The sequence below is a fragment of the Podarcis pityusensis genome (assembly GCF_964106645.2).
Source record: "Podarcis pityusensis genome assembly, chromosome: 4".
Lineage (NCBI taxonomy): Eukaryota > Metazoa > Chordata > Lepidosauria > Squamata > Lacertidae > Podarcis > Podarcis pityusensis.
This window is the reverse complement of record NC_138027.1, coordinates 77,743,314-77,770,535: the sequence shown is the minus strand read 5'-3', so window position 1 is coordinate 77,770,535 and position 27,222 is coordinate 77,743,314. Positions and strand designations below refer to the sequence as shown.

Genomic DNA, 27,222 nt, shown 5'->3' with positions numbered 1-27,222 from the left:
CAAACCAAGACATAAAAGGGGGGAGTGCACATAACAGGATAAAAAAAGCCCTTTGGGGAAGGGTATAGCTTAGTGAAAGTCCTCAGACAACAAAGCCAACATCTAAACAAATGCTACACTTCCTTTGGTGGTGAAATGGGGAGGGGTGGCACCTGAGGCATCCTGGCTGCTAACAAAAGCACGTTGCTTCAAAAAAGGAAATAACTGACAGTTTCCAGCAAACTTTCAAACAAACAGGAAGCTAAGTGAAAAAAGAAAAAAAGAAAAACCAAGCGACAGGCATACGGCGTATTTAGCTTCAAACAATCATAAAACTGTAAAGACAAGAACTGTGAATATCTGTGCTACCAAATCCAAATATTGCTGAAATAATCGCCATTCTCAGTGTATTGGTGCATTTCAGTGCTTTTAAAAGGCAGCGACGTCCGATTATCAACAAAGACACCACAGCAAAAATTAGAAACAAATTCTGGACAAAATTTTTAAATATATATATATCTCCAAAGTGTTTCAGGTACGGTTAATTGTTGTGTTTTACTGTCACAATATCTGACAAAACCTACGGTCAAGGTTTCAAAGTGCTGAAAGTCAGGAACAATTTTCACCGACACTATCTAGCTTTCAAAATTCATATCAAGCAATTGTCATTCATGCCCTCATGAACTCAAGGCTATAAATATATTTTGAGCAAGGCTGAAGCTAGTGATAAATGTGGTGAGCCTTCTAACCAGAGAGGTCATTGCGAGCACACAGTATTGGCACGCTGAAACTCTGGCTTCCAGGCACAATTCATGAAACTTAGATTTGACCTATAAAGCATTTAGACCTAAATGGCAAGTGCACATAAAGAGGAACTTTCCATGGCTGACCTACCATTTACAGAATTCACTCCCCTAGAAGCTAAACCTATCTTGAATGTGGCTGAGCTGGATGGAGACAGTGAAGTGGGCAGGAACACAGGTCAACGGATGGAGCCTTGCCATTTTTATCATTCCTTCTGTCTTGCTGCCCTTCTTCACATTTCTTAAAGACGCAAATACATGTGATCCATTAGGATCTCCATTTTTTAAAAAAACACAACCCAAGGAATTTATTAAGAACCAAGTAAGACTTTAACATGATAGGGACTGCAGGAAGCAATTAAACCTTCCCTCACTTCATGGTCTTCCTTCTGCTATCTATTAACTGGCATGGAGGGCAGGTGAGGAAGAAGATTGGCATCATTTGCCAGTGCCAATCCAATTCAGGGACCAAGTAGCCATTATTATTTAAAAAAAAGAAAAAGAAAGAGTAGATCCTAATCATACATCTCCCATCACATCTATTAGGTAAAGGGACCCCTGACCATTAGGTCCAGTCATGGCAGACTCTGGGGTTGCGGTGCTCATCTTGCATTATTGGCCGAGGGAGCCGGCGTACAGCTTCCGGGTCTTGTGGCCAGCATGACTAAGCTGCTTCTGGCGAACCAGAGCAGCGCACAGAAACGCCGTTTACCTTCCTGCCGGAGCGGTACCTATTTATCTACTTGCACTTTGACGTGCTTTAGAACTGCTAGGTTGGCAGGAGCAGGGACCGAGCAATGGGAGCTCACCGCGTCGTGGGGATTCGAACTGCCGACCTTCTGATCAGCAAGTCCTGGGCTCTGTGGTTTAACCCACAGCGCCACCTGTGAGGACACAGGTGGATAGATCAAATCTATTAAGATAAGGTAAAAGTTCACTTTTTATTTTTTTGAAATTATCATTCCCAATTCATTGAAAAAGATATCTAAAATTGATGAAGCCATGGTTTATAAATAATTTGTACGCTGCTTGGATGAATACACAGTACTCTTTTTGGTGCTATATATTATCAGTTTACATACACATGCTTTGGTGAGCATTGGGATAAATGTGCCTTTTAATTTTTTTTGGTCAAATTTTCAGGAAATGAACTGAGAGTGAAAAAGGAAAAGAAGCTATGTTGCTATAAAGAGGTAAACAAATCTTTTTTTTTTTAAATAATATTTATTATTTTTCCAAAAACTTAAACACTAAAAAGACAATACAATGCAACACATCAAATTAACAAAACAAAACAAAAACAATAAAATAAATCAAACAATTTCATTATCCCATCTTTCACTCACTTATTTCCGTGACCTCCTCACACCTCCCTTTTTGTATTCCACTTCTGTTAATTATTTCAGCAATTCCTTTCCATCTTCCTCTGTTTTCTATCCTATAATTATCTTAACTCATTCTAACCTTATTTTTTCCTTTAATGCTCTATTAACCTATCTGTACTTAATTCCTTATAACATTTCTACTAAAGCCATATAACTTCATTCCAACATTTTTCTAACATTCATTAATTTTACAGTATTTCTGTAAATAATCTTTAAATTTTTTCCAATCTTCTTCCACCGACTCTTCTCCCTTGTCTCGGATTCTGCCAGTCATTTCCGCCAGTTCCATATAGTCCATCAACTTCATCTGCCATGAGGTAAACAAATCTTTGCTATTGGGCAAATGCTGTTAATTCCGACATTTGCTCGGTTTTTCTGTTTAAACAACTATCAGCAACTACAATCAAAGCACCAAACAGCACAATGTGTTCTGTGACATCAGCATCTAATTATACATCAGAACCATGTGTCTGAAGCCTTACTGCCTTCAAAGATATACAGCCTCATTTTCATTAAATGGAACATGAAGTCAAGACCTTTGATTGACAAGGCACCGATCACACTTCACGCAAGACACTCTAACCTAAAAAAACACGTCTCTGTTCCGATACAAATTCACACTCGGTTGCACATCTACAATGGAGTTCTCACCTAGGCCCTGTTGGATTGTGTGTGTGAGCATTTTGAGGTGGGCAGGATCTGTTTCCCCATTCCAGATTAATAGTCACCTACCACTAGGGTTAGAGATGGATCATGATATGGTTTTTGTCTCACTATCAACAGGCAAAATTAAGCTGGTTCACTGAAATACCAGGCAGGGGCATAGTGGGTGGGAATGATATCTTAACTGGTAAAAACTCTTGCTTTGTGTCATCAAAAGGACACTTTTTTAACATATATTTTTATTGGTAGACGCTGGGGCATGGTGAATTCTTACAAGGAAGATAGGGGCACCATCTCTACAGGATCGTATGCACATGAAGGTTGAAGGCTGGCTAGTGAAGGACCCTGTGTGAGAGGCAGGGAAGGGAAGATTTCCTAAGGTGAGGGGGCTGGGAGAAGAAAGAAAAGCTCCCAGGTGAAAAGGTTCTCCCAGGTGAGAGCCAGTGTGGTGTAGTGGTTAAGAGCGGTGGTCTCGTAATCTGGGGAACCGGGTTCGCGTCTCCGCTCCTCCACATGCAGCTGCTGGGTGACCTTAGGCCAGTCACACTTCTTTGAAGTCTCTCAGCCCCACTCACCTCACAGAGTGTTTGTTGTGGGGGAGGAAGGGAAAGAAGATTGTTAGCCGCTTTGAGACTCCTTCGGGTAGTGATAAAGCGGGATCTCAAATCCAAACTCCTCCTCCTCCTCTTCTGAGTGAGACAAACATTGAGATCTACCTTTGAGTGAGGGCCTTTTATTTTATTTCCTCTTCTTTGTTTTTGCTTTCAATTTAGATTAATTTGGTTTTTTATTGTATTTTATGATGAAAAGATTCAATAAAATTTATTGGGGGATCTAGGAAAACTTATTATCATTACCCCAGCATCATTATCCTGTCTATTTTTCCATTCTGCCAATTATGTGAAGCGGAAGTGGAGGAACACGGCAAAATGATATCAGGAAACTCCGTAAGTTTGGCAACTTAGTCTAGTACATTTAAAGCAAGCAATGAGTTGCATCATAAATAAGAAATCCCATATGCGAGAGAAAGACTATGTGCTTCTGGTACATATTCGCAAATAATCACATGAAATGCACCACCTCTCCCACCACAGATTTGCATTTCTGCTCACTCATGTAAAGATAAAAAATTAGGTCTCCACTAGGCAGTAACTGAATTCGGCAAAGGACAAAACATAGCAGCAACTAAATGGTAGTAATAAATATAGAAACATGGAGAGGAAGGAACACGCAAACAAAAGGTATAGGATTATAACAGACAGGGAAACAGGCATCACTTAGAAGAGTGATTTTCAATCAGGGTGCTGTGGCACCCTGGTGTGCCTTGAAGGGTGGTCAGAGGTGCTGTGAGCAACACTGGCCCCTGCCCCTCTTTCCTTCCCTCCCTCTTCTGATGCCCTCTTACGTCTCTGCCTCTCAACTAGGATTGTGGGGAGAAGTTCAGAGACCAGGGGTGGCAGCAGTGGCTGCCCAGCGGGTTCTCAAGGAGAGGAGGCTGAGGGAACACTCCACAAGGGAGGGTGTTCAAAAAAGGGTGAGGGGCTGCCAGCTCTGCAGGCAAGGGGTGACATAACTGGGCTCCTGAGCCCCACAGGGGTGCCGCAGAAAGAATATAGTTGGTCAAGGGAGTCATGGACTCAAAAAAGGTTGAAAACCTCTGACTCATATTCACAATATTTATCCTCAAAGTACAAAACAAGAACTGCTCGGCTTGACGATCACATAAATTGAGCAAATGCCACTTATGGTTAAAGTAGAACAAAAAGCGTAACCTGAGGATTTTAAGTAAAGAAATTCCCGATGTAGCAATTGGAGGATAAACGGAGATCATTAAACTCTCGCCATCACTTTGGTACAAGACTAGAGAAAATTCAGCATGCTATAAAACAAAGGAGCCAACAGGCTGCACACACGGAGGTAGCTGGGGAAGAGCTAAGAGTGATATTCAAGGATGTTCAACTCAGAGTAGAGTCACTGAATGTAATGAGACCCACAGACATTAATGGGCCCAAGTATAACTTAGTCCAATACCACTCAAAAGTTTCAGACGAGTCTAACAAATTGAAAGTTACCATGAAAAGAGGATCACCAGTCATTCTTCTTTAATCAGTGAAGTCCCCATGAGAAATTAAAAAATAAAGGCCATTAAGAGATAAAAGCTTTTGTAAATTTCACAACAACTGCCCACATGCACGACTCGACACAAGTATACCAACAAAAAACACAATCCAAAGTGTTGGCGCTACCAGTGCACTTGACATACTTTAAAGTCTTTGTTTTTGTAGGGAAAAACAGGGAGTGTGGCGTGTGCATTCTTACAAAAATCTGATAAACAGATTAAGGACAAAAGAAAAATTTCTCTCTACTTGCATTTCCTCTTGATAATACAAAAATAGCTTCTTACAAAAACAAATTCTCTGCTGCTTAAAATTATGAGCTCCGAATTAAGAGCAAATATCCACACTCCTTTTCATATGCAATGCTGACATGATGTTCGCCCTACAGGCGTTTTAACATAATTGGTTTCTGAAAAGAATTAATGCAAGACTCCAAAAGGACTTACCCAATGTGTCTTTCAGATTTTTAACCAAGGAACCCTTCTTCAAGCTGTTCTTCCTCTCAACATAATTTGATGGCACATATCCTGTTTTGTTGGCTGCGTTTCTTACCCTCCACCATGTTTTGGAATCATCTAACAGCCAGAGGCGTTCATTCTTCTTTATGTCAAGTTCTTGGTCCTGTTGTGCAGTGTAATCCCACTTTGCTATAACAATAACTTCTTCTGTCATCTTTCATGGAGTCCCTCTGTCATGAAACAAATACATTCATTGAAAAACTGCACATACTCCTCCGTTTCACCACTGAAGACTGAAAACATAGAGCAAGCTTTAAAAAGTAAGAACATCCTTGCAGAGCAAAAACGCTACGTTTCTGATGCAGCGCTAAACCACATTCCCGTAGAATAGGTCCAGATCAGCCCCTCACCCTTTTTCTGATCTGCTTCCAACAACTTTGTGCACATGTGGCACAGTTTAAGCAGAAATTTACCTTGCTACCACACAGGTTGACTACTTCAGGATCCTGCCTCAAGGTTTCTCATCACACTGCATCCAATTTGTTGGGCTGCAATTCATTGCAGATGCTGGAAGTTTAGTTTCATTTTAGGGGAGAAGAGATTATAAGCTTCAGGAGGATGTGAAGATTAGAATCAAGACAATGAGAGTGAAAGGAAATACAACTTAAGAACAGCAAGATCAGTCATTTTTGTTTTAATGGAACTCCCATAATATACTACTTGAAATCTAACCTGAACAATGAGTGTGGATGAAATATTTTGCTGAACTTCTCTAATATGATTGCCCATCCTTGACTGTCCACTGCTTGAATGAACCTGTTGTCATTCTTGGGTAAGTTTTAATCGGTTGCTAATGTAATGACTTAAAATACTCCAGAATTACTATTCTGATCCAAAATCCAAAATTTTGTTTTATTTTTTTCAAATTTTGACAAAGTAATAATCATCAATAAATAATAATAAAAATGTGCACCCCACCCCCGAGACCATTCCATTGTAACTATTCAACCTCCCAAAATTTCAACACCTGTTGCAATGGTTTGACCCCTTTCTGTTTCAACAGTACAAATTCTACAAACACCCTCCATATCTCCTCAAAATAATTTCTCCTGTATATTCCCCATTTGCCTTAATGGCACATGTTAATTTATCATTAACAGCTATATCCCACACCTCTTTATACCATTCTTCCATTTTATATTCTGCTTGCCCCTTCCACTTCCCAGCTATAATAATTCGTGCAGCTGTCAATAAATCTGTGAGCAAGTCCTTCATAGCCTGTAAACCTTCCGCCCCATCGTAAATTGATAATAGTGCTACCTCTGGACTTTTGGTCAGCTTTAACTCAGCGATTTCTTTTGTTTGTTTTCTTTCATCTGAGAAGGAACACATAAATCACAAGAGTCGAGAGTGCTAATGAGCACATTGAAATCCCCATCCCATTCATGTGACAATTGGTTTTCCCCAGCTAGGATAGTTCATTACAATTTCTTTACTATACAGCTAGTCAGCATGTAGAACCTTTGACCCTTGCCCTCTGTCAGAATTCTGCACTCCTAATCGTCTACTGAAAAAACAATGCAAAACATTTCTGCAACCTGAAATGGGCTTTTAAAATGAGGTGATGCAACTCAACGCAAGGGCTGATAAGGTCTCCAAAAGAGCCCCAAAGAAACAAATACTAACTGCTACTAGAAGAGCATATGGCAAAGAAAGAGGAAACAAGAGGCAGGTAAAGATGGGGAGGTGTTTGGAGCAAAGAAATTGATTTAAGGATTAGTGTTTAGGATATTGTTCGTAGGCTATAATAGATCATAGCAAGAGGCATATGCATATAACACCCACACCCCCACACACTTCCTTTTCATGCAGACAGTCGTCCATGTTGGTTCATTAGGGGATAAATCCAAATCCAACTGTAACATGCGTTTATTAGGACCAGATAAAACACCCAAGTAGCAGGCATGGTTCATCTTCGTAAGAAAATAACCTTCTACCGCCATGATGGTACGTCGTTTGTGGGGAAATCAACAGGCCCGCTAACCACCAGATCACATCACACAATTGGCTTCTGTTGACTCTATGCACCTAAAATTAATATCTAGTTTCGCTTATAGTCCTTTTGCTCTGTCTTGCAATGTACTATTGCTGTGTAATAAATGCAAGAGGAAGATCTAAGTAACTGTGGAGTCATTCCACGTCATGTCAACACGGTCATGTCACCCACCATCTTGGATTTTGGTTGAAGGAACCCCCCCTTAAATTCCCCCCCTCTATCTCATCCTCTTATTGAGCTCTGGGTAAAATTTCAAAGAGATCTGATCATTGGTTATGGAGGGGGTGGGAATGTACATGTGCCCCTCGGCACTGTCTCAAGAGGGACAGACAACGCAGATTTCATGAAATTTTGAAGTGTTATAAAATTAAAACCGTTTAAGATAGAGGAAAAAAAACATAAGGGGGTTTCTTTCAACCATAAGGGAAGGGTGTACACCAAGTTTAATCAAAATCCGAGACGGTGGGTGACAAAACCCTTTTTTTTTGCATTGATTTGATGTGGAATGACCCTGTGACTTATCTTTTCAAAAGAAGAACAGATGGACTCAGCTCGCCTCTGCTTTATACAGGTTTTGGTGCCACTCAGTATTTTGTTGCTACAGTAATGGTCTGTAAGTCTGTAAGCACCTCCTCAATTAAATCTTAATGTAGTAACAAATTGCAGAAATGGGCTCCCCATCATGCCTAGTGACATCAACCGGCCCCCCATTCCTGCTTTCCTGACAAAAGGTTTTAATGGACTCAGTAACACCTTGCATTTCAACATAGCAGCAACAAAACTATCTGCTCAGTGAAGGAATGGATTGCAGAACAGCAGACAAAATAGCTGTACTCTAGCTAAAATGACTGTTCTAGTTTTTAGGGTTTTTTCCATGGGAGTTACGCAGAGCTAACACACAGTAATCACAAAATAGTCAAACCACAGGTCAATAAAATGACCTGGCCACAGGGAGATTACAATTGTGCCTGCTCTGGATCCTCTTACTGTCAATACACATTTAGATTAATTTAAATTATTCTGAACATGGGAAGCTGAAATTCTCCCATTAACAACTAGACGGTCAGCATGAACAGTTGCTAGGTTGTCCCCTGTAAGGGCATCCACTCACACGACCAAAACAAACTTAACACTACAGTGGTATCTCTGGTTATGTACTTAATTCGTTCTGGAGGTCCGTTCTTAATCTGAAACTGTTCTTAACCTGAGGTACCACTTTAGCTAATGGGGCCTCCCGCTGCCGCCACGCGATTTCTGTTCTCATCCTGAAGCAAAGTTCTTAACCTGAGGTACTATTTCTGGGTTAGCGGAGTCTGTAACTTGAAGCGTATGTAACCTGAAGCGTATGTAACCCGAGGTACCACTGTATAACCAAAACCAAAAGCATTTTGCGTATTTTAAAACAAAACTTTTAAAAAAGAAAACAAGTTGCAATGTAACATAGCACTCTCAGTCGAACCAAGGACACATAATTGTTAACCTGAGCAGTCAGCCACATTTGGTCACTGCCAGAATTTTGTGATGGGACACAGGTGGCACTGTGGTCTAAACCACAGAGCCTAGGGCTTGCCGATCAGAAGGTCGGCGGTTTGAATCCCCGTGACAGAAAAGCACGTCAAAGTGCAAGTAGATAAATAGGTACTGCTCCGGTGGGAAGGTAAACGGCATTTCCATGCGCTGCTCTGGTTCGCCAGAAGTGGCTTAGTCATGCTGGCCACATGACCCGGAAGCTGTCTGCAGACAAACGCCGGCTCCCTCGGCCTATACAGCGAAATGAGCGCCGCAACCCCACAGTCATCCAGGATTGGACCTAATGGTCAGGGGCACCTTTACCTTTAGAATTTTGTGATGGGAAGAGTGCCTAGTCTCCAACATTATTCTCAGCTTTGAAGGTGCTTGCAGAATCAATCCACAAGCTCCTTTTTTGTGAGTCCCCATACAATTGCTGTGCCACCACATTATGGACCAAACATTTCTGTGGACACATTCCCTTCAACCTGATCTAGCACAGATCCTGATCTGAACAAGCAAGAGTGTAGTGCAGAAACACAGAGACTATATACTACATGAATGGTAAAGCAATATTAATGCTTTGCTGCTGCTACAGCAAAGTGACTGGGCAAAATCATATAATTGTAGAGTTGGAAGAGATCCTGAGGATCATCCAGTCCAACTCTCTGCAATGCAGGAATATGCAGTTGTTCCCTTACAGGAATCAAACCTACAAGGATAAGGTCCCAAATTTCCAAGTGATGCTAGTATTATTCATTTCTGGAAAAGGCACTCAGCTTTGAATGGCTACTTAGGCATATCAGAACATAATTATTATTTTTTTAAGTTAAAGGCACAGTTTATGCAAAATTAATTTATGCAAAAACAGGCCAACTCCCACCATGACTTGGTGAAACATGCCACTAGCTCCCTCTTAACAGAATTTCAAATATGGATGCTCCCACCGCATAGGACTGAGCAATCTGCGAAACAAGTTTTCCCTCCCTAAACAGTTTGTTGACCCAGATTAAAGCAGAGCAGGATCTCTTCAAAACCATGGTTTGAACTGTAGCACAGAAATAGGTCAGAAGTCGGCTAGCAGAGTTGGAGGAGCCTAAGTTAAACATCAAGAGACACCTGCAAAAACTCGTCCCTTTTTCCAATGTTGTCCTATAATACTCTCCACTGGTATAATATGTCTTTTGGCATGCCACCACATCACTATTAAGATACAGCTTTTTGATCTGACGCTGGAGCAATGGAGGGGGTTACAGCAGAGACAAGAAAATTGAAAGACAACATGCACACAAGCTTTGTGTTCGTACATTTGAACCTGGTATACATTACAAATATTTAGCATCCCGATACACTGTAATATCCACCACCATATTAGCAGCAATATGAATATGGATTTTATGAATATGAACTTCATTTACTCTCTTTTAATGCAAATACATCGAGAAAGGTCTACAATTGCAACAGATAAAATTTAGACAGGATTATATCCTCCCTCACCTTTACAACTCTTCCACAGTTAGATACCATTCTAAGACTAAAAATTCCCACAAATGTGCCACCCATTTTACAGTAACATGGTTGGACATACCGTGTCAAGTATCCTAACCCTGTTCACATTGTTCCCCTGAAATGCAGGTGTTGGGTATGTAAAAGCCTGCTCTTTTATCAAAGTGTGCAATGCAATGCGCACACAGCAAGCAGCCACTCTAACTTACATATCCTTTGTTTACAGGAAACCTCAAGTTATGGGCTACCTCAAAAGCTAAATATGCAGTTTCCTTACAAGACGAAAGGGTGTTGCACACACTACTACTGGCACAGAAGCTATACATGCACATTGCATATATGTGGTTTTAAAACAGTATTGCAAAATGCATTCTGTGCATCATATTGTTCAGCCTTAAATCTGTTGTTAATCATGAAATGATTCATCACAGAATGAACTTTTTTTGGGGGTATTCTGATGTGTGACCAGAGTGAAAAGGGGGAAAAAATCTGACCGCAGTACCTTCTTGACCGTATTTCGCCCAGTTTTAACAGAAAAACTAACCAATCCTTATAACAGTTAACATAACCCCAGCTCACACAAACATACGACTGCATCACCAGCTGACCTTTCCTTGGCCAAAATGCATGGTTTCTGCCCATGAGTTGTAGGACAGCAGAGAGGAATGAAAGTTAAAAAGCACTCTGAAAAAATAGGTGTGCTGGAGGTCAATGAGAAGGCAAGACAGATTCCATCAAGATGACAAAAACAAATGTTTTTTTGGAGGCAGTGAAGATGTTTTAAAGCAGTAACAAAAATACACTTCTGTACAATCCAAAACAACAAGAAGCTCCCCTATCCCTTCCAGCTAATTATCTGCAAAATCAACAACATGCCACCTAGAATACACATTGTTCTGGTGCTCTGTTTGCAGAATTAACTGTACAATTGAAATCAGTCAAATTTAAACTTGAAGTCTCCTGCAATATGCTATTGTTCAAAGAAAGCTTAGAATCACAGAATTGTAGAGTTGGAAAGGACCTCATCTAGTGCAGCAGGAATACGCAGCTCTCCCTTACATGGATTGAACTTGAAATCTTGGTGTTATCAGAACCATGCTCTAACCCAGCTGACTTTAGTTTAGAAAATATTTCTTCTTCATCTTCTTTGGCAACCACTCATAGCCGCGTAAGATTGTCTCCCATGAACATGGTCTTAACAGTGAGTCCATAAGTGACTGTGGAGGCCAATTCTGGATCTAAATGTTTTATGCAAGCTACTCGCAGGTCAGGGCTCACGGCCAACTCCCTTTTCTACTTGTTGCACCACTCCTCCTTCAACCCCACTCAACTATACTACCACTTATCCCACTAGTCTCAGCCTCCAAGGCCATCCTAGGAGTCTGTCCTGACTCAAGATGAACCATGCACAGCGCAGACTGGCAGTCTCAAAAGCCCCATCATTCAGCCCGGACGCTGAAGTCCAGCGCCGAGGACCTTCTGGTGGTTCCCTCGCTGTAAAAAGTGAGGTTACAGGGAACCAGGCAGAGGGCCTTCTTGGGAGTGGCGCCTGCCCTGTGGAACGCCCTCCCAGCAGATGTCAAGGCAATAAACAAGTATTTTACCTTTAAAATACAACTGAAGGCAGCCCTGTTTAGGGAAGTTTTTAATGTCTGACGCTGCATTGTTTTTAATATTCAGTTGGAAGCCACACAGAGTGGCTGGGGAAACCACTCCACAGATGGGTGGGGTATAAATAATAAATTTATTGGGAAGTTCTGCCACTTCCCAAGTCATCCCAAGTTCTAGCACTGGCTCAAAGGACAGGTGGCTGAACAAATCCAGAACGCAGCTTCCACAGTGCTACCCTGTATTAAAGGAGGCAGTGCTACGGAAAGTGCACACAGTTCTGCTTCCTGCTACAGGAGCAACATTGCTATGGCATCTGAGTATAACTTGCAGGGAACCTGTTAGGTGCTAAACTACAAAGGCTGTTGTGGCTTTTTAAAAGGAAGAATGCATGAATACTGATTAACCAGATGTTCCTTGTCAAAATTATCACAGCTGGGAGAAAAAAAATGTCACTGATAAATATCAAACTGCCAAAAAAAGCAACCACAAGCACCTAATATATGCTCATGTTCTCAGGCAGGAAAAAAACACTCCTAGAAACTTTGAACCTTTGTATCTTCTGAAGAAACAATGAAATGCCACTTAACAACAACAACAACAACAACAACAACAACACACACACACACACACACACAAAAATATACTACAAGATACAACTTTATCCCAATCAGAAAAGATGTTTCTATATCGGACTATCTTCAACTTATTTCTATGGGTGATAATTCAACTAAGTCATGCTGCCGTTCTGGCCAGCAGAATTCTGTATCAATTCATTTTCAGTTCTAATTTAAGATTCTGGTATTAGTCTTTAAAGTCCTAAGTGTGGGTCATGGTTATCGAAACAACCACCTGCACCTATATGAACCTGCCTGGCTCCCTGCTTAGAGCTGTTATACTGACAAGCATTAAAGGACAAAGCCTTTTCTGTGGTGACCCCATATCCTTGGAATCACCCGCCCCCCCAAAAAAGAAAATACACATGACATCTTCTTTGTTAGTCTTTAGGAGAGACTTGGAGACTTTTGTTGTTGTTGCTCAAGTCTTATTTTGGGTAATTTTATGGTGCTGTACTTTAATTATAGCTTTTACTGCTGCTGCTGCTATTTTAATTTTGTTTCTGCAAGCAGCTTTGAGACCCAGATGAGGTAGTTTTAAAACAAATAAATGATCCGGAGTTTTTAGTATATAGTTATTTATTACTGACTATGTTGTGAGATGCCATTTAAGGAAAGATAACCTTAAAGGGTGAAAAAACCAACAAGGCAAGTCTTACTAGTGAATATGTAAACAAATTTAACAACTGCCATACCCTGACAATTGTAAAAACCTGTTACCTGAGACCTTGTGTCACTGGTGGAACTGTTGCAGAATGAGACTATTGAAAATGAGATTCTAAATTAGTTTATACGAAACACTAGAAGAATGCTTCAGGAGTGACCTAGCCAAACCAGGTACCTGTGACTCCTGTCCACAGACTTGCCACTGTAATACCTTGCAACTACAATGGAGTCCTACCTGTCAGCATCGCCCTAGAGCCAGTGCACCAACTGGACTCTTGCACCTCAACCCCGACTGGGCTAGGCGAGCTGGGTAGCACCGCCAGAGACCTCCTTCTCACAGGAAACGGTCACAGTGCTGTGGACTCACAGCTCAGAGCTGAGAGCACCGGATTCACTGTCTCAATAATACAGTCGTTGCGCAGCAGAGTTTTGCAGAGTCTTGCAGAGTATAAACCACTCGGAGAGCAGCTCTGTAAAATATCTTCCTTTTATTCTATAACTACAACTATGATACAAAACTATATACAGAGCTGAATATTCTAAGCATAAATCAATGCTACACTGAGAGTCTGCAGCTGCACTTAGCAGCAATCTTATCTCTAAGATCTCTAACACTCTCACTTTCTCCGATACACTGACTGACTGACTGACTCTCTCTCTCACACACAGATATGTTGCTGGGCAGAATAAGTAGATAGGCAGGACACGCCTCCTTCTCTCTGGAGAGTCAGCAGAGACCATCAGGAGATCATCAGGAGATTCTTGGGTATGGGAGGGGTGCAGTTTCCGTGTGCCAACAACCTGCTGCTTGAACTGGCTCTTATGGAGCTTGCTAGAGTGCGGCAACCGAGAACAGCTCTCGTTCAGGGGAAACAACTGCCCGTCTGGGCAGTGGTGCCTCTACTACAGCTGCCACGTTGACAACACAAAGCAGCAGCCCATCACTAAACAAAGCATTGTAATGCACAACAAACACAAAAGAGAATGTCTCATGGAGGCCTAGGCAATTGATCTGCCCCTGCACAAACTACAATTCAGAAGGGAGAAATAGGCGACACCATCAGTATGCACACATCAATATAAAGAGCCAGAAAAGATTCACAAAAGAACAAATGAGATTCTCCTTCAGTTTATGCTAAGGAAGGATGTAAATGGCACAGTCAGGACAAGGAATTGTTCTGTTGGAGATGAGTGCAAGCTCTGCCACTGCCAACACCATGGGTAGGCAAACTAAGGCCCGGGGGCCGGATCTGGCCCAAACACCTTCTAAATCCGGCCCGCGGATGGTCCCGGAATCAGCATGTTTTTACATGAGTAGAATGTGTCCTTTTATATAAAATGCATCTCTGGGTTATTTGTGGGACATAGGAATTCATTCATCCCCCCCCCCCGAAAAAATATAGTCCGGCCCCCCACAAGGTCTGAGGGACAGCGGACCGGCCCCCAGCTGAAAAAGTTTGCTGAGCCCTGAACACCCTTCTGTCGTCTCTCCTTCCTGCTGCCCTCTCCTCCTTTTTGCAGTGGCATCCTCATTATTTCAATCGGAAGCCACGGCTTGGTTCTCGAATGTATTCGAAATACAGTCGTACCTCGGAAGGCAAAGGCTGAAGATTACTATCTAATATGAAAAGGGAATACCGTATGCTCAACAGGCCAGAGAAAGCCTGCTTGCTTAAGTCCACAGTACGAAAGTCTAGCACTAGGAGCAACAGAATTCACACAGCCTTTCTAAGAGCAGGATGGAAAAGGATGGAAAAACGTGTGAGTGTGGCATGTAAAACACAAAACTACTCTGCAAATTTGTAAGAACAGACCAGCAATTTGGAACATGAAAAGCACTGAGATATAGGCTGCCATAGGGCCACCACTACTAATCACCTGCGTGAATGACGTAAATATTAATTCACATTTATCAAAGCAGGGTTACCAAGGAAGCTTATCTAGCTGCAATACCAATAAATAGCATTTTCAATTACTTATGTTGCAGTAATGCAGTAATGTGGGAGACAGTAATACACCATTCCAAGGTTATCACACCAGGGCTACGCCTCCCATCTTCCCCTTCCAGGTTTGTGAACAACTGTTGACATTTGAGTGCTGAGCAAGGGCACCGTCTAAAAGATTGCAACCATGTGAAAGGCACTGGCTTTTTACCATTACATATTGCAGGTAAAGGTAAAGGGACCCCTGACCATTAAGTCCAGTTGTGGCCATGTTGTCAGTTGTTGCCTGCTTTCATTTACCTTGATGAGCAGCAGGCTGGGCTGGCTGGAATAAAAAGAAGAGAAGGCTCCAAGCTGCCTCACCTTCTTCCCAGATAGCCAGCTGCTGTTTCCTTTCTTGGAAAAGAAAGGGTCAAAAGGGGTTGGGGTGGCAAGGAGAGAGGGGAAAAAGAAACCAATATGCTCCATCTTGTATCCTCCCACCAAATCTCTTCAGATAGGACCCTGCCACTGGGGAATGAATGGGAGGCACTAGGATGCAAAAATGAGTGCTGAGCTTGGAGGGGTTTCTTTTTGAAGGTTTTCTTTGCGTTTTGCCTCTCTTACTTAATTCTGGAGTAGGCGTGTGGGTCTTGGCCTCTTTTTTGGGTTTTGAAGTTGGGGGGGGGTTCCTTGTTTTGGGGGAGGGGGTTGTACTCATTTTCTCAGGCAAGTTATCTGCTCTCTGGGACCAGATAGGCCCTCCATGCAGTCATCTTGTTGTGGTTGGAAAACTGCCCCGTGCACACCAATTTATGGCGGTGCTCACAACAGTTCTTCCGACTTCCAAACGTGCCCACAGTCCCAAAAAAGACCCACAAAAGAAGAAGCGGAAGGTATACAGAATAGCGTGGGAGACATGAAAAGTGTGAAGTTTGATGAAGATAGCTACGGCTCCTTAGCGCAATGCATGAGAGAGATTCCTCTGCTGAGTTTTAAGGGAGCAGGAAGATTTAGATTAAGTGAAGGAAAATTTTACTTTCCAGTTCCCCAGTTCCAATGTCAGCCCACATCTGTCTGCTTTAAATAATGAGCCTTCAGGGCATAAAATTACCTCTTTTACATAACACTGTAAACTCCTAGGATTGGCTTGCTCCAAAATTATAAGGTTTTCTCTCTTTCTCTTCTATGTTAAGTATTGGAGTATTTCTTCTTTTCTTTCTTGTGCTTTATCTTCAAATATTAAACAAACATTACTTTAAAAAATATTTCAAGAGGTGTCTCTCTTATAGACTATCTGACTTTTAGAAGACATCTGAAGGCAGCCTTGCTTAGGAAAGTTTTTAATGTTTGATTGTCTTATCGTATTTTTAATATTCTGTTGGGAGCTGCCCAGAGTGGCTGGAGAAACCCAGCCAGATGGGCAGCGTATAAATAATAAATTATTATTATTACTTTAGGCACCCCAACCAGATCCTGAGCAGACCACAAGGGTCACAGGGTAGCCTACTTAATAGATTGGTTCTGCCTTACTCCAAATGTTCCTCACTGCTTTGTGGAGCAATCTGCTGAACAAACCAGGATACTCCTTCCTTGATCCCTTGGAATTCAGCTTTTAAGAATGCCCATTGTCCTTCCTTCCACATTTCTAGGCAGAGAAAGGCAATGAAGAGCATTTGGCCACAGGTTCCATATAAACAAAAGAAGAAGGTGGAACTGAGAAATAAAAATTCTGCTTGCAAAAGTACTTCTCCAAAACAGAATCTGTGGCATTTTGGATATTATATAAGAAGAGGGGAAATGAGTGGTGTGTGCGAGATCAACCAAGTCCCATGGATTTCACAGTTGGCAAATATACACTGCATAAAAACAGAAGAGAATATCATGTTTACTCGCCTTTCCAATTCAATGTCTAAATCAAGACCATCGTGATCTGGGAATTTCCATGTTGGGTGAAGAATCACTGATCCTTTGTCTATAAGCTATCGTCACAGAATTTCAGTGTTCCACCCATCTAGGGTGGCAAGACACAATCCCTTTACAACAGCTAAGTCCTATGTTTAAGGGAAAAGAGAAATAAATATCCGACTGGTCACCTGGTGCCTTGCAGTTATCCCCTCCAGCGTGCAGATAATATATAGTGCAAGTCACTGCCAGTCTCAAAACTTTGAAGTTTGTATGAGATCTGGCCCTATCTGTTCTTTTGGCCTATTGATTTTCACATGAAAGAGCCGCTGCTGTTCTCAATTCACTTTTTCCAGAAGCATCACAGCGCTTCTATCATTTGTGGGGGTGGGGGTTGGTTTCTAAACTGCGCAAATTTAACCTTGATCTTACCTACAAAGGACAAAACTCTGAAACTTCTAATATTGCAAACCCGATGACTAATCCCCTAGAAAGCTATTACCTACTTTCTAAGGGAGTCTACTGTGTTGCTGTCTGTAAATGCTATTACAGACCCTTCTGTCCTCTGAAAGGGAAACATGTATTCCAATCTGTGTTATCAGAATACTGCAGATATTTTACAGTTCAAATAAAATTGCAAATTGGGCATTGGGGGGGGGGAGGAATCTTGCATGGATACAATGCAATCGAGTTACTTATTTAGTTCGGACATCATTATGCATATAATGCAATACATATCCAAACACCATAGAAACAAGTACCACAACTAGTAGTATTCATAATTTTTCTACTCTTTCACAATCATAAATCTGATTGAGGAAATTGAGAGGAGTTAGGATTACCAACTGGCCAATGAAACACAGCCTGCCCATGTCTCTTTAAGAGCAACTTGATATGTGTGAATAACATCAAGGCGCAGTTTAAAACACAGCTACGAAGGCTAGTTAAAACTTTGGCAACATTACAAGAAGAAAACAAGAGAAGAATAGATTAGTGAAAGCCAGGCAAGGTTGAGAGTCAGGGATAAGGGAATGTAAATAAACTGGATTATGACTCGTGCCTTTTGCCCCTCGGTTGAAGAGCAGGAGCAGCTATTTAATAAATGATATGGATAAGGCAGGAAAAGCTGATTTCTTAAATGATATTGAAGGGCACTTTAGCAAGGGATAGGGTTAGCCTTACCAGATTTCTATCCATCATGTAACATTACTTACAATAAATAAATAAATAAAAAACAGGACTAGCAATTTGTTCTATGTTTGGAATTGCTTAAAAAATAAATAAATCATATGACTCGTGACTGCAGCCCACATAAGAAACAACAGGTGCAGTTTTCCCACTTAGCTTCAGAGACTGTTGAGAGCTGATCTCTTTCATCAACTGATGACGATGGTTTATGTATCATAAAAAAAACTGTATCAAAATGAACTTAACAAGCATAACACTGCTTTGGTGCTGGCTAGTACCTGTAGAGGGATGCGGGTGGCGCTGTGGGTTAAACCACAGAGCCTAGGACTTGCCGATCAGAAGGTCGGCGGTTCGAATCCCCGCGACGGGGTGAGCTCCCATTGCTCAGTCCCAGCTCCTGCCAACCTAGCAGTTCGAAAGCACATCAAAGTGCAAGTAGATAAATAGGTATCGCTCTGGTGGGAAGGTAAACGGCGTTTCCGTGCACTGCTCTGGTTCGCCAGAAGCGGTTTAGTCATGCTGGCCACATGACCTGGAAGCTGTACGCCAGCTCCATCGGCCAACAAAGCGAGATGAGCGCCGCAACCCCAGAGTCGGCCACGACTGGACCTAATGGTCAGGGGTCCCTTTACCTTTACTTAGTACCTGTAGATGGCCCCTGGCTACAAGACAGAAAGTCCACCTCTATCGTGAAAGAAAACGTCTGCAGTTTCCCTTTCACCTGAAACAAGCTGATCATGCACCTTGGAGAAAAGAAGGAAGCTTCTTCCTTTCCACTTCTGGATCTTTGGAGCTGGCAGAATTTACCAGATAAAATGAAGCCACATTTTTCTAGGTTGATGGAAATCTACACAGGACTACTTAATTCTAATTGGTGCTGCTCCAACTCCTCAGAATCTTGTTTCCCAGAAGAAGACTTATCCAAGTGCAATGCACCCTCAGATCCATTTTGCTTCTTTCCACTCCCTCCAGACCAGAGATCTCCATAATGGTCTTGTCCATTTGGTACAGTGGTACCTCGGGTCAAGTACTTAATTCATTCCGGAGGTCCGTTCTTAACCTGAAGCACCACTTTAGCCAATGGGGCCTCCTGCTGCCGCCGCACCGCAGGAGCACGATTTCTGTTCTCATCCTGAAGCAAAGTTCTTAACCCGAGGTACTATTTCTGGGTTAGCGGAGTCTGTAACCTGAAGCATATGTAACCCGAGGTACCACTGTATTTCCTTTCAGAACATGGCTACCGGCACAATCAGCTTCAGAGTCAATTGCATCTTCCCATCTGAATTACGGGGATTATTAAAAGTTACACTACAGTAATTGCTTCCCTTCTTACTAATGCCGGTGTTACAAATCTACTTACTCGGAATTATGGCGACAACATGAAGATAACCAATGATACCACAACTAACACTGTCTTCTCATCTGCAAATCCAAGGATGCACAGATAGACAATCAAACTTTGCTACTCAGAAAGGAAGCAAAGCCAATTATTTGATACACTTGGTTAATTTTATGGGCACCAGAAACTGTAACCTTATGGAGAGGTAATGGAAAGAAAATATGTGAGGAGGGAGGACAGAAATCCTTCCAAAGGAAGATTTTTGTCTTCCCCTTTCCAAGGGGAGAGGACAGAAATCCTTTCCAAGGTCTAGACATTTCTAAGATGGTTCCATCTCCACTGAGTAACACAACTGGTACGGCCTCCATTGCTGTTCACTCAGGAATGCATGACATTAAAGACCTCCTGGACTACATCTTGGAACAAGTAGTTAAGGAGGCTAAGTTAAGGATTCCTTCCCATATTTAAGAGTGAACGTGACAGAAGTCACCATCCTGGAACTGATAGTACGGTTGCAGCCTTAAGCATACTAAATGATAAAAGCACTTGAGAAATGGAGGCAAGACACAATTAGTTCAGCAATTTTAAGTGGGAAAGAGAGAAGTATTCTTAGTTCAAATGAACTCCATGTAACTTACCTTTGGCACAATTCAGGATCCAGACACAGAAAGTTAAGACTCTTGAGCAAAGTTACGCTTGCGAGAAGATTCTGAAACAAACGAAAACACGCTTTTAATTAGAACGCTAAAGACAACACATGCTTTTAATCACTCTACTTTACTTGGTGCATGTGTTAATTTTAAATTAATGTAAACCAAAATGTTGATACGATTTCCATTTTCACAAGAAAAAAATTACACAGAAGAAATGTTAGGGAACTGTAGCCGGTTGAACTCAAGCAAACTTTATTGAGTGATCAGCCTTTGACAACACACAAACACACACACAGTTAATCCCAAAGGGTGTTCTTGCATTTAGTCTCAGGTAAACTACATTTGCTCACATTCATGCCATAATATCCACTGTCTCACTTTCTCCTCTTTCACTACAGCTGGAACCAGCCTTTGTAGCAACAGACCAGATAAATGGCTTCAAACTCAAGAAAGTTCAGAACCCATCAATACTGTAGACATATTGGATGGTATCCAAAGATGGCATTGCCATAATAGAAGCAGTTACTGATCCATGCTTTTCTGAGCTTTGTATGTCCTCACTTCTGAGGGGACTTCTGGGGACTACTTCTGAGAGTCATGGGCCGTTGGAACAGAGTAAGATTTCATGTAGAGGGCTGCAGTAAGCAAATCAAAACAAAACCAGGTGCCCAACTATTACTATTACAGTGGAACCTCAGTTGTCGAACGTAATCCATTCCGGAAGATCGTTCGACTTCCGAAATGTTCGACAACCAAGGATCAAAGGGCTGTCGGCAAATCTCATTGAAAAAGAGAGAGAAACACGCCTCAGAAGCCGTTCGACATCTGAGGCGCGTTCGAAAACGGAAGCAGTTACTTCTGGGTTGTTGCCGTTCAGTTTCCGAAACGTTCGGCAGCTGAGACGTTCAACAACTGAAGTTTGACTGTAATTCTATTTCTTACACACACACACATCCCTTCACCATGAGGTCCCATGGCAGGTTACAGCAATGTAAAAAAATACGTATTAAAATCAGTTAAAAAAGAATTACAGTCAAGAGACTAGGGTGGATGCTAAACCATATACCTCAGGTGCCAAAGGAAAGAGTAAGGATTTATGTCTTCAGTATACAACTAAAGCGATACCATTGAAGTGCCGGATGCACCTCTGTGGTGAGGGAATTCCATAGCTGAAGGGTCTTCTGAGCCACCACTGCCATAATTTCCAAGGGCAGTAGTGCTACCAGGAGGACCCCCCTCTGCACATCATAACACTGTAGAAGAGGTGGTCTTTCAGATTGCTGTTAAAAGTTTTAGTTGAAAAATACCTAATAATCAGTTACTGAGTGCAACCCAAATGCTTTTCCTAAAAAAAGGAAAAATATTAGAGGGACACAGCTAATCTTCCTCCACCCCCAGGTCAGGTTAATCTTAAGGTACTGCAAGCATATTATTGTGTATATGAAAACAGTCCATGTTTTATAATTAAAGGCAATGGACTCTTAAATTAAGGCCATGGCTGATACGTAGCTTTGTGGGGAGCTGGTAAAAGAGAAAACTTCTCCTTCAGAGTACTTCATTCATTATAGCACCAAAACAAAGAAACAACTATACTAATTGAATGTAAAAGGACCAGACAGGAAGGATAAAAGAAACTGACAGCTTGTGGGAATGAGAGTAAGGTACATGGAGAATGGGAGAAAAATTACAGGAGATGGGTAAAAATATATTGAGAGACATGTTGGGGTGAGAAGGAAAAGAGTTAAATGAAAACATCTCCTTGCAGTATAACTTAAGGAAAGCCAAGTTATTGAACTCCCTGTGACAAGGGAAATGCTTTGGCGAAGAATTTAGCAATTTCTAAAGATGGATTAGAGATCATTTTTAAAAAATGCTAAACACTGCCTCCATCTACCACCAATTTTTGAATGGCTCTGCCACTGCACCACCATTTTGTGACTAGTTGACCTCAGTAGTTTTCAGCTGCCTTAAGTGGACCCTGAGGATAGGTTTTAAAACCTTCTGCACCTGACCTCTTCATGATCAAACATAATAATAAAAAAAACTGTAAAAAGGATTAAAGAAACTGGAAAGCATGTCAAAAGTTCTTTTAAGTATTTGGAGATGCTCTACAAAACGCACATATGCTATAACAGTAATATACCTGAAATGAGGCATTTGCACTAAAAAACAAACATTGCTGTGATGAATGTTAAGTTGAACATTACAGGTACATTTGGGATATTATTTCAACCATGATAGCTTTTGCAGTGAAAATGCACCATTGCATTCAAAAGGAAGAAGATACTAAAACTCATGCTACATCTTTTTTTCATGACCTTAACAAAAAGGAGATGCGTACTCAATTAATCAGCTATCTTCCTAGGGAAAAGACCACATAGTTGCCCCAAAACAGCACTGAGAAACTGTATATAGAGTATTAGAGCATTTCAGATCCTACGTAAGTCTACTCGGAAGTAAGCCACGTTGTTCAGTGTAAATTACTCCTGGGTAAGTACATATAGGATTGAAGCCTGAAAAACATACTGGATGTTGCAGAAGCACTACAGATTCACTAAGAAGGAGAAGTCGTTCTCCCGTATTATTCAGGTCTAGCCAAAGATCAAGCAAAAAAACGTTTAAGCTTGAATTGGTGTAGCTTAAGAAACATAAGAATGATTAAAAAACCAGGAACTGATCATAAAGAATATTAAGCAAGTTTAACAATGTGATTCTTTATGCTGACGTAGTCAACAATAGCTTATCATACCCTAAAAATAAACACAACAGGGTTAGAAATCCAGCAGCAAATTGGAAAACCCCAAATATCCCGACTGTTAAAGATTGGCAAATTAAATTATTTGAATATATGGATTTGGCAAGAATGACACAGAATATCAGACAGCAAAAAGGTACAAAGTTTATTGATGACTGGAATAAATTTATAATGTACAAGGAAACAAATTCTAGAGATATAAAAATCACAGTAGGTTTAATATAATCCTTGCGATGTTTAGATGATATAAAATGAAAACTGCAGAACAGAATTACTACTTTACATAATCCAAAATCGAGATGGAGGGAAGTCAACTTTTATTTGTGTTAATTGATGTTTGTCTTCTGGTTTGTTTATATTTTCTGTTTTGGTTGATGTCTTTCTTTTTTCTTCTCATTGGTGTGTTCGGTTTGTTTTTCTTTTTTCTGTTGTTGTTTGGCTTAGAAAATTAATAAAAAGAAATTAGAAAAAAAAAAAGAAATCCAGCAGCAATATGGACTATGGCTTGATTAAAAAGCAAACTTACCCCTATCGTTGGACTTCCAAGGCTCCCTCCTTTTTAAATTTTGCTATATTGTATTTTGATTGTTGACTGTACTACTGTGTCAAAGACTAATGACAGAATGCTATAAATTGCTAAACAATATGCTGTTGCAGACTTGTCAATCTAATGGCACCTTCAGAGCTATCTGAATACAATATCTGAGCAAGAATCCAATCATGTCGTTTCTGCTTTTAAAACTCAAATAGAGAGTCCTGCAGGATTAGATGTGGAAATCATTCAAAAATATGGATTAGTTTCATAAATAGTTCCAACTCTGACACAAACCCTGAGCTACATCCTGGTCTGCTCTCAACGTGGGAGGAAAGGAACATATTTTGTTCCAGCAAGAACGAGCCTAGCTGCTGCCTGAGCTGTCTTTGGTCCAAGCCCCATTAGCATGGGGTAAAAATCTGTCTCACATGATTAATTATAATTTAAAAATGCATATGTATACAGAAAGAGAGAGAAAAAATAACAACACAATCCTAACTATGCCTACTCAGAAGTCCTATTGCATTCAGTGGGGATTACTCCCAGATTAAGTAGGGTTAGGATTTTCATTGTATAAAAACAATACAATGGTACCTTGGGTTAAGAACTTAATTTGTTCTGGAGGTCTGTTCTTAACCTGAAACTGTTCTTAACCTGAGATACCACTTTAGCTAATGGGGCCTCCTGCAGCCGCCACGCAATTTCTGTTCTCATCCTGAAGCAAAGTTCTTAACCCAAGGTACTATTTCTGGGTTAGCGGAGTCTGTGACCTGAAGCGTCTGTAACCTGAGGTACCACTGTACACTATAATCATAACAAAGGTTACTAAAATTTGCTTACAAAACATAATATTTTGTAAATTCTACACTGGGATAGCCGATGCTGTGGACTATAACATTCACCAATCCCAGCTTCCATTGCTAATGGTCAGGGAGGAGAGTTGTTCTGGAGGGCACCATATTGGCTATTTCTGTTATCTACTATATATTTTGGAAAGTGGTTTGTCTGTTTGTTCTTCATAGGTTCAGCCGCCTACCCAGACATTGTTGCCAAACTTGTGGGGGGTGGGGAGGGGTCAGTGTTTGAGTGCCAGGCACCATTATGAATCAAGACGGTGCACTAAAAGGTGACTTGAGTGTGACGGTGCCGCTTTATTGACATAGGTTTGGCCACCTCTAGAGATAACATTTCCAAACTCTGTGAAGACATTCCCCAAGGAGGGGGAAGCAGACTTCATTGCCATTGGTATGCTGGCTGCCATTTTGAATCAAGATTTCGAATCAAAAAGTGACTCTTGCATGATGGGTCTAAAGTGGCCAATTACACAATCCATTTAAAAAACACAGTATTTGGTGGGTTCTTTAAAAATCCCAGGCAGTGTTGGTTACTCCCTGTTAATATATCTTACTTTCATGACGTTAATGAGAAGAACCCAATATTTTTCACAACTTTGACCTGTCTATCCATCCTTATTCGCACATACTCCTCTGAATATTTTGCAATTTGAGAAACCTTCCAAACATACATTTGTATGCCACTGATTTTCATTAAGCATGCCAGAATTTACTACTGTTAAAAGATTCCACGCTTGGTCATAATGCTCTTGAGTGAGCAATTGATTAAAGAATACATGCCTAATATTAATGGAAAGCTGGGGATGCTGTTAGTATCCTCCCATAAAGAAAACTCTTATCTTGGAACAATCCTACCAAATATATAAAATCTGCCTTTAGTTAGAGATTATATATAGCATTTATGCTGCTGGAGCCTGTGTATCTGGTTTTATGTGGTACTGAATACCAGCAATATAAAATTTTATATGACTTTTCTTTCACATTAAAACATTATCAAGGCGATAATGCCAGTCCTTTTGTAAAAATTTCCTACCAGCTAATTTCTGCAGAGGCTATATTGATTCATAGAGAAGTCCTTATTAGTGAGTATACTTTAATAAAATTGTAAATCCAGACTTCCTTTAGTTAACAGACTTATACATTTAATTTTTGAATGTCACATAGAGCCTAAGTGATTCTGATGCTCAGTAAGAGTCTAGCCTACGAATGTTATAATCTAGATTGCTCACAGGAAAATCCTTCCACAAAGGATACTGAGATAAAATTAAGTTAGCTAGCTATGGTCACACCTTTCCTTCAAACCTTTTCAGAAAGCTTATTTCTACAGTGGTACCTCAGGTTAAGTACTTAATTCGTTCCGGAGGTCCATTCTTAACCTGAAACTGTTCTTAATCTGAAGCACCACTTTAGCCTATGGGGCCTCCTGCTGCTGCCGCGCCGCCGGAGCACAATTTCTGTTCTCATCCTGAAGCAAAGTTCTTAACCTGAGGTAATATTTCTGGGTTAGCAGAGTCTGTAACCTGAAGCGTATGTAACCTGAAGCGTATGTAACCCGAGGTACCACTGTATTTCCTTTGTCTTTCTCAAGCCACTCCCTACTTTGCGTGTTTTGAAATGCGTCCTGAAGATCAAGACCATGCTTAGCTTTCCTTACTGACACCATTGCCTATAGAAAGCTTTAAACCCTGAATATCATTAAATCCTAGGTGGAAATGAATGCTCAAGGTAATTTGTTATCCAAGGTGCACATCTTAAGTCACTAAGCAAATAATGTTTTGAGCAACAGTCAAACCATAGTGCTTAACCGTTAAGGCACGTTTCACAAAATTTCCAAGCACTTCACTTTCAAGTCATTGTTGGCGTACACTTCCATCATTTCTGAGAAACACCATTCAGAAGGGAGATTTCTAAAAAGACAGTATCTTCTGTTAACAGACACCTATGGGCTTCACCTGAAGTAGCAATGTTCAGCAACAGACCAAATTTAAGCAGTACACGAGCAGCATGGGACAATCCTTACAAGAATAAAGATCAGTAATTTGTTCCCGGGACTTGCTTGAACTCTGCATAACTGTACCAGTAGAAACTACAATAATCAATAAGAGATGGGAATTCGTCTTCATGCAGTTCTATGTACTGTATTGTCTACCTGTGGCCCTCCAGATGTTGTTGGACCAGAACTCCCCAGCTAGCATCACCAAGGGTCAGGACTGATGAGACGCCAATAACACCATGGCAGACCGCCGGTGCCCCATCCCTGATTATTATTTTTTTTACAAAAAACAAGGCTCTACACAGGAGCACACACATCCAAATGGAAAGTACTCCAAAACAGTTCAATTCCACAAGCCCCACTAGAATTTGAGGTGCACCTTCTCCAGTTGTCACCATCTTCAAAGGTTAGGTGGCTGGTGAGCCAACCTTTTCAGTGATGGTTTTATCAATAAAACTTTGCGGATTCCTTGTGTCGATAGGCCAAAGTCTGAGGGCAGAAGACAGGGTGGCAATTTAACGGAAACCAAGTAGGAATTCTGGGATATGTTCTTAAGATAGTTATACTGGCTTTTAAATTTAACAAACACACATGCTGAAGATTATTCTGGTTTATCAGACTGATTTGCTGAAGCATTCAGCCTCACAAGAGAACAGGGAAGTTTTGCATTCCCTGTCCTTCTGATATTTTGGGCAGCCAGAAGAAAGCCAT

The 27,222-nt window shown here is 41.0% G+C and overlaps 1 protein-coding gene across 4 annotated transcripts in view; it reads right to left on the bottom strand.

Annotated features, from left to right (window-relative positions):
* Positions 1-27,222, bottom strand: part of NCK2 (NCK adaptor protein 2) — a 74,583-nt gene that overhangs the window by 22,902 nt on the left and 24,459 nt on the right. For 2 of the 4 annotated variants that reach the window (XM_081003209.1, XM_081003210.1), the window contains exons 2-3: positions 20,360-20,430; positions 5,394-5,635 (exon numbers count right to left, since the gene is read on the bottom strand). In XM_081003209.1, the coding sequence (XP_080859335.1) occupies positions 5,394-5,619 (226 nt within the window). In that variant the 5' untranslated portion in view covers positions 5,620-5,635; positions 20,360-20,430. Of the gene's footprint in view, positions 1-5,393; positions 5,636-5,878; positions 5,973-17,185; positions 17,344-20,359; positions 20,431-27,222 lie in introns of those variants that run through there. The other 2 variants (XM_081003211.1, XM_081003212.1) reach the window with 2 other exon arrangements.